General features: G+C 35.0%; 1 protein-coding gene across 1 annotated transcript in view; it reads right to left on the bottom strand.

Annotated features, from left to right (window-relative positions):
- Positions 1 to 2,513, bottom strand: part of fkbp3 (FKBP prolyl isomerase 3) — a 16,753-nt gene extending 14,240 nt beyond the window's left edge. Inside the window, 1 exon segment of the mRNA NM_001077770.1 lies at positions 2,402 to 2,513. Coding sequence (NP_001071238.1) covers positions 2,402 to 2,506 — 105 coding nt within the window. The 5' untranslated portion in view covers positions 2,507 to 2,513.
- Positions 2,514 to 8,771: the final 6,258 nt, after the last annotated feature.

Raw genomic sequence — 8,771 nt, 5'->3', positions numbered from 1 at the left:
GCCTCCTCAGCTGACTTCTCTGGATGTGGAGGAGAAGCGGCTCTACTCTGAGCTCCTCCCAGGTGTCAAAGCTCCTCACCCTGTCTATAAGAGTGCGCCCTGCCACCCTGCAAAACGTCTTTCAGCCGCTTGTATCCGAGATCTTGTCTTTCCGGTCATGACCCAAAGCTCATGAGCATAGGTGAGGGTAGGAACGTAGACTGACTGGTAAATAGAGAGCTTTGTCTTTCAGCTCAGCTCTTTCTTTACAATGAACCAGTATAATACATCATCCACATTACTGCTGCCGCTGCTGCTATATATAAATTTACACACACAATTAAGTTCTTCTGGATTATTTTAAAATGGTCTGACAATAATCCAACCAGAAATAAATGTATTTTTCCCTTTTTAATTTTTTATTATTATTCAGGTTTATTATTATTATTTATTAAATAATAATTATTAGGGGTTTTACACCTTTAATCAGGCATGTCCAAACTCCTGCTTATTTTCTGCATATTTTAGTTCCAACCCCATTTAAACACACCTGAATCAGCTAATCAAGCTCTTTCTAGTTTTGCTAGAAACTTCCAGTCTTGCGTGTTGAAGGAGGTTGGAGCTAAACTATGCAGGAGACCGGCCCTCCAGGACAGAGCTTGGACACCCCTGCCTTTAATGAACAGGAGAGAGCATTGAGGGACAGCATGGGGAGGAGAGAGAGAGGAGAAGAAGCGGCAAAGGATCTGGAGGCAGGAATCTGAGGCCTGGAGTGCATGTGTCGACACACTGACCACTTCACCACTGAGGCTTACTTTTGGCCTAAATGTTTTTCTAAATAAAATACATAATACAGTTTTCACTTCAGGTAATTATTATTATTTTTTTGGTCTGTAAACTAATGACATTTCTTCCTAATTTTAAATAAATATTTTGTCAAATACAGCCTTTTTAGCTTAAAAATAATACAAATGTACCGTTAAAATGTTTCTATTCATTTTTAGACAACACAATCCAAACTTCAGAGGAGTTAAGAAATCCATATTTGGTTGTATAACCCTGAAAACATGCATTAATTTCCACTAAATGTCCTCAAAAAAAGCTGTATTTTATTTTAAATATGTAATAAATGTCATCAGAGCTTTGTAAAGTCAAACAAATCCTCCCATTTTACTCAAACTAACACAATATTAAGAGTTCAAGAACCCTCATAATCTGTTTTACTTGTACATCGTTTCACAATCATAATTGACATGCATTTATAACTTTTACATCAATTTTAATTACAACTACTAATATTTCTGAAAATGTCTAAATAAAATCACTTATAAAAACAAACACACAAATTTAAACTATTATTAAGTTAATGTTTCTGTGTGGAGTTTTGCATGTTCTTCCAGCGTTCGCGTGGGTTTTCCCCCACAGTCCAAACACATGCGGCTTGAAGGGCATCCGCTGTGTAAAAACTTGCTGGATAAGTTGGCGGTTCATTCCGCTGTGGCGACCCCTGATTAATAAAGGGACTAAGCCGACAAGAAAACGAATGAATGAATAAGAAGTTTCTCACTTTTACACTGTTAGAAACAATGCCAGGAGTATTTACATGATAAGGTTAATTGTAAATGACACAATTTGAGCTGCTACTGTTGTTAATAATTGTATTAATGTTATTATAATTATGTATTATTAATAACAATGTGAAATAATGACGGATAAAAATGTGAATATAATCAAAACACACCAAATGACAAAATCTCTAAATAACAAAAAGCTAAATCTATCCCAACTATTTCGAGTTAAAGTTGGTTTTATATTCACATATTCGGTTATTCTCAATAATACAATTTTAAGAAACTATTATTTGCAAAGGTATAAATAGTGAAATCTTATTAATAGCCGATGACTATTGAAGCACAACACTGTTCACAGTCAATTCAATAGAGCTGATGTTGTTTTGAAGACATTCATGCTTTTAATTTCAGACCCAATATTGAAGTTAGCATGGTAAACAAAATAGAGACCCTTAAAATGAACCAAATGCGAATATAAAACCAACTTCACCTTAAATTAAACGATTAATAAAAAGTTAATAAGAAGTTTCTCACTGACTGCAGTGAATAAACCCACTTTTACACTGTCAGAAACAATGACGCAGGAGGATTTAAAAACTAAAAATACATTTTAAACCACACAATTTGAGCTGAAACTGTTATTTACGGTAAAATAACAACACTGTGTGAAATAATGTCGGATACAAATATGAATATGATCATAAACAGCAGCATCTGCAGAGTCTGCGCAGCAGTGATGAGGCGAAAATGAGCTCCGCGCGCAGCTCCACACACAGTGTTTGAGTCTGTAGTGTGCACTGTAGGGTGTAGTGTGCACTGTATGGTGTAGTGTGCGTGGCGTGCTGCAGTACCGAGTGTGCTGCGCTGTCCTGGATGAACTTAATGAGCTCTTTTTTCGGCACTTCTTCACTTTTTAGCTGCTCGTCGCTCCACTGCCGCTCTGGAGCCGCCGCCATCTTGAATGAAGAAAAACGCGTGCTCGTCAGAAACCAATCAGCGCAGAGCTTCTTAAAGGAGCCGCGAATTCACATTTTTGCACATCTTCATGCTAATGGCCTGTGTGCACAGCTAGTGTTTTTCAGCCAATGATGACTTCCGGTGAAAAGTCTATAGCTGCGTCCCAAATGGCACACTATACACTATGCACTCATGCACTATGTACTTATGCACTTACACACTCAACAGGATAGTATATGTATGTAGTGTTGTCCCAAATGGCACACTAATGTTTTTTTACTAAGCGGAAATTCAAACCGTTTCCCTGATGACGTTTTACTGTTGCCAAATCAGTGAAATAAACGACTGAATTATCAAGTAATACCTGCCGTGAGTATTGCCGCATTTACCATCGGGAGGCGCAATAATCACTCTCGTAGGAGAATTTTGCTTTCACCATCCAAAATAAATAAAGTTATTCAACATGTGCGTCCGATCGCTCCGCCCCTTCCGCTACGTAAGCAAACCTGCGGTCGTTGAGAGCGTGAAGTGTCCATCATTACACACTTCATTTTAGCGGCTGAATGAGTGCATCATCCGGGTAATTCAAGTGCACTTATTATTTTGAGAGTTTTCAATGTGAACACACTACTTACACTATTCATACTACAAAATGGCGTAAAATAGTGCATAAGTATGCGATTTGGGACGCAGCTTATGTGACTATTTTCAATTTTATAAGCTTTTTTTTTTTTTTTTTTTTTTTTTACAGCATCGATGTTGTAATATAATTCAAATTCAGTTAAATAGACTTAAGCATCCATTTGATTGTTGAAGTGTAAAAACAAAGAACAAAAGATGCAGGCATCTTCATTAGCAACAGGCTAGCGCAAAAACCCTTAAAAATACTGGGGTAAAATTAATTTCCATATTTTAAAGGCATGGCGTGTAAAAGTATAATTTAATGCAGTGCTTCTTAATTGGTCTGATGCCCACTTTATATGATATCTCAGCCAGGCAGAGATGATTTTTTTTTAAGAAATCAGATCTTAAACAATTTTGTATGTGATGACAATTCACCAGAAATTATGAAATTAATTTAAGAAATTATTTTAAGAAATTTAGAAATTATTTAATTAAGAAATTATTTTCATTAAGAAATTATTAAGAAATAAGAAATTATTTCTTAATAATTAAGAAATTATTAAGAAATTAAGAAATTATTTTAAACTAAGAAACTGCGGTATGAGCTGACGTCAAACAAAAATATATGCTTATCTGTTTACAGATATATACTCTTAAATATATGTGTTTGTACATGTGTATGTATATATATATATATATATATATATATATATATACAGTTGAAGTCAGAATTATTAGCGCCCCTTTGAATTATTTTTCTTTTTTAAATATTTCCCAAATGATGTTGAACAGATTCTGGAAATGTTTACAGTACGTCTAATAATATTTTTTCTTCTGGAGAAAGTCTTATTTGTTTTATTTCGGCTAGAATAAAAGCAGTTTTTAATTTTTTAACACCATTTTAAGGACAAGATTATTAGCCCCTTTAAGCTATAGCTCTTCCCGATAGTCTACAGAACAAACCATCATTATACAATAACTTGCCTAATTACCCTAACCTGCCTAGTTAACATGATTAACCTAGTGAAGCCTTTAACTAGGCTTAAACTTTAAGCTGTATAGAAGTGTCTTGAAGAATATCAAGTCTAATATTATTTACTGTCATCATGGCAAAGATAAAATAAATCTAAATAAATATAATATATAAATCTAAAAATAAAAATCAGTTATTAGGATGAGTTATTAAAACTATCATGATTATAAATGTGTTGGAGAAATCTGCTCTCTGTTAAACAGAAATTGGGGAAAAATAACCAGGGGGTCTCAAAATTCTGACTTCAACTGTGTGCATATATGATGGACAGTATTTATCATACATGTATTTCAAATACGTTTTAAAAAAAAAAAAAATAGTGAAAATAGTATTTTGTCATTTGTGTTTAATAGGGTTGATGATAATGGCTTTATGTTTTGTATCAAAATACTTTAGTGTCTTGTATTTTTGTATATAAAATACTGTAAAATACTTTGTAAGAAGTCTACATAAAAATGTGGCCTTTAATAGTGGTGTTTTCTCAGTTATTTGCCAAGGCTCGAGATCAGACTAGAAAATTGCTTAATATTGAAGAAGTTGATCGATGCTTGGAGCATGTATAAAGAAAATAAAATAAAGAAAGTAACAGACAAACAGCAGAGGTAAACTCAGGAGCAGGACAAAATCAGAGAGGAAAATAAGACGAACATAAGTCCTACAGTGGCAATACGTCCAAAACTTAATTAGCTGTTTCAGTATCTGATCTGCAGGTGCTCCTTATAGGTAATTACACTGTAAAAAAAATCTAACTTAACAAATTGTTAATTTAGCTTAAAATTGTGAGTTAGGTGGACATATTTTGAGTTGAATTTTACTAATAAAAATGATTTAACTGCATGTTTGAAACTGTTTGTTCAATGAAAGTAAAAAAAAAATCAGTTGAGGAGACTTAAAACATTGATTTCTTCAAAAATAAAAAGTTGAGTTAACTTAAAATTTTAAAGCAACTGGCTGCAATTTTTATTTAAATTTTTATTTATTTTTTATTTTTTTGAGTTTACGCAGCGGATGCCCTTGCAGCTGCAACCCATCTCTGGAAAATCAGCCTATATCAATATCAGCCTACCCAATTCACCTGTAACACATGCCTTTGGACTGTGGGGGAAACCGGAGCGCCCAGAGGAAACCCTCACGAACGCAGGGAGAACATGCAAACTCCACACAGAAACGCCAACTGACCCAGCCGAGACTCAAACCAGCGACCTTCTTGGTGTGAGGTGACAGCACTACCTACTGCACCACCGCGTCACATAATTATAATATCATGTTTTAAAAACATTAATTTATTTATTCCAGCCAGGCTAAAAGAAATAAGACTTGCTCCGGGAGAAAAATTATAATAGGAACAACTGTGAAAATGTCAAAAATGTATTTATTTAGTTTTTCTCATTAATATTAAATACAGCATGCTGTTAATGTTGTTTAATTAGGTCACCATGCTGAAATATTACTGAAATAAACACGAATTATTAATGTGCAATATTTATGTGTATATTTCTAAATAGTGATATATAACTAGTAAAATGTCAGATATCCTCCTTTATAATGTTATTTTCAGACACATGGTGGCAGTAGATTCACACATGTGGAGCTTCCAGGTAAAATCGTTTCTCAAATGAAGTGAATAAAAACGCTGCTGTTTGTGTTTATCAGCAAATATAATAATTTATATGCATTCACGGCTTCAGTGACCATGTCATAAAATCCATAGAATTCTCCTCACGAATACAGTTTAACAAAGCGCTGTGTGAAGAAATCAATGTGTTCACTTGGGGAGAAAGGTATTTGTTTTAAGTCTTGCTGAACCAGAAGTGAGGGAAATAAATAAACGCAGCATTTCTCACAGCAAAGTACTGATATATAAGTGAAAATAAATGAAGAATTGTGGCACTAATATGGTGATTTCATGTTAAATGTACAGTAAAATAGTGTTGGGTGGACTGCAACAAACAAATACTGATTACATCATTAACTCTGTGCTTAAATTACTTTTTTAATGACCATGAGTGAAAGTAATTTAATTACTCGTTAACAAATTGAATTATTGGACTCAATACTATTTCAGATTCCATCATCTCTGTGCATGTAGATTAAAATTAAACTCCTTGAATACTTTAAACGGGCATCAAACAGGCTCTTTTAGCGTAATATAAAATTAATACACGCATTGCACTCTTTAGTCAACAAACAACATTTGTCACAAACTGATATAATACATGATTAAGCTAAATTGTCCAGGGTGACACGGTGGCTCAGTGGTTGTTCTCCTGGTGTTGGCATGGGTTTCCTCCGGGTGCGCTAAAGGGGGAATTGATTAATTAAATAAGCCGTAGTGTATAATTGTGTGTGTGAATGAGTGTGTATGGGTGTTTCCCAGTACTGGGTTGCAGCAGAAAGGGCATCCACTGTGTAAAACTTATGGTGGAATAGTTGGCGGTTCATTCTGCTGTGGTGATGAATAAGAGACTAAGCTGAAGGAAAATGAATGAATGAATATGTGATTTAACAGATTCCTATTCATCTCAATGCATGTGGAGATTAAACTCTTTAAATTCTGTAGTTTGGACCTTTTAGCTTAAATTAAAATTAATAAATGCATTACTTTCTTTAGTTTATGAACATCATTTGAAAAATAAAACCTGATTTAATGTATGATCATGTATAAAATATATGATTAACAATATTAGAAATGTTTCAAGGCAAAATAATCCCTATATCATAATATAATATTATTACTACCTTGTGATTTAATCAATTGATTATCTTAGACCAAGTATTTCTTATGGGATATGATCGCTGGTAATCGTGACAGCACTCCTACGTCAAGTTGCGGTCGCTCTGAATACCGCTCCAGTTGGTCCACCGTTTTTATGTTGTTAAACTTAAAACACTTTTGTTTTCCAGTATTTTTTTATTTATTGTAAACCACATTTTAATTTTTTTTTTACATTTTGCAAAACAAAAATGTGTACTGTCCCATATAAACAGTGTGAAAAACAAAAGAACATGGTGCAACATAAAGAGCAAAATCTACTATAAATAAGTAGAGACTTCAGAAAATAATGTTCTTGAGACGCAGTCTGGCTTCAGTCCATTAAATTCGAGAAACTTCACAAGTATATTTAAGTTCCTTGAGGCAGCTTCGATTCAGTGCATATATCATGCCCATCAGCAGAGCACAGCACCCTGAGATGTCCATTCTATTTAGGATTATCATTCCCTCAACCGTGATGGTTTCCGTCTTGTGGTCCAATTCCAAAGTTGACAGATCACCAATGATGGACATTGTCATCACTTGCCTTTCAAAGTCCTCCTCAAACTCTTGTGTGCTCTTATAAAGCAAGAAAAAACCCTTTTTGAGTGAAAAAACACTGCTAACATCAGCTGTATTTATCAGGAGTAGCCAACACTCTGGTGGAAAGGAGAAAATTGATTTGGAAATTAAATAAAATTCAGATATCTCACCCTAGGATGTCTTGTGTGTCAAACAGTCTGCTGAAACTTGTCCGGACTTGCTTCTTGCTTGTTCAGTGTGAGAGAAGCTTTGAAATTCAGAACTCCATTTGTGTGGAAAAACTGAGTTATCAACCCAATTTCTTTGAGTTGCTACAAATTAAATGTTGTTTTAAACTAACTGACAGACATATTTACCTTTAAATTAGCCGCATTTTTTAGTTGTAATTATCAATTATCGAAGATGTAATTATCAATATTTTACTATTGTGAAAACTTAAAGGGTCACGAAACACCAGAACACATGTGTTGAGCTGTTGACAGTGGTATATGTGTCCCACACTGCTAAAAACACTATTAGGACACCTATATTTCACTAAAAAGTGTAAATTGGTTGTTTTTGCGGTATTTCAAGCAAATTCGTACTTCCAGTTTGAAACAAATTTTTGAAGCTGCGTCACGGTCATGACATAATAGCGTGTATTCCAGCGTGCAGACTGGGCGTCTGTGCCAGAGTGAGTCTTATTACGTCTTACAGTGTGCTGCATTAATGCATGAGTAAGGCTTGGTTCAAACCAATCAGCGCGCTCTATTGTGCAACTTCATTAATATTCATTACCGTCACAGTGTTTAGACGGCAGAGACGCCACGTTGTGTTGGCAAAACAAGCGTGAAGTGTTGCTTTTATAGTTTGCTGCAGTGAAGTTTTGTTTTCATTTTCTCTCTGTGAGAGCTCAGCTGGAGTCACGTGTGGATTAACAGTGTACGCGACGCTCGACAACAATAACTTACGTGTCTAAGGAGGAACATTGTTTACCTGAGAGCTGTTCTCATCTGCAAACGCTGAGATCCGGATTCGCTTGTAGTATTCTCTTCATAAAAACGCGGCTGATTGTCCTGTCTCTACAGATTTGGTAAGTGAGTGACCAGCGCTCTTTGTTTATTCAGTTTGTTCATATCGAATTAAGTTAACTATTGCACCGAGTGTAAACATGTTAGCACCACAACCAAACTTTAACCTCATGTAGGATTTTCACCACATTTAGTGACCGGAATAACACACGCGGTATACGAGCGTATGGGACGCTCAGGGGGTTCAGGTGTCGTGCACACAAGATGAAAAGGGTAGTTCCGGTAAGAGAACAGGAGAAGGA

The sequence above is a fragment of the Danio rerio genome, chromosome 20, assembly GCF_052040795.2.
Source record: "Danio rerio strain M-AB ecotype USA chromosome 20, GRCz13ab, whole genome shotgun sequence".
Taxonomy (NCBI): Eukaryota; Metazoa; Chordata; class Actinopteri; order Cypriniformes; family Danionidae; genus Danio; species Danio rerio.
The sequence above is the reverse complement of the archived record's forward strand: the minus strand, read 5'-3'. Positions and strand labels throughout refer to the sequence as shown.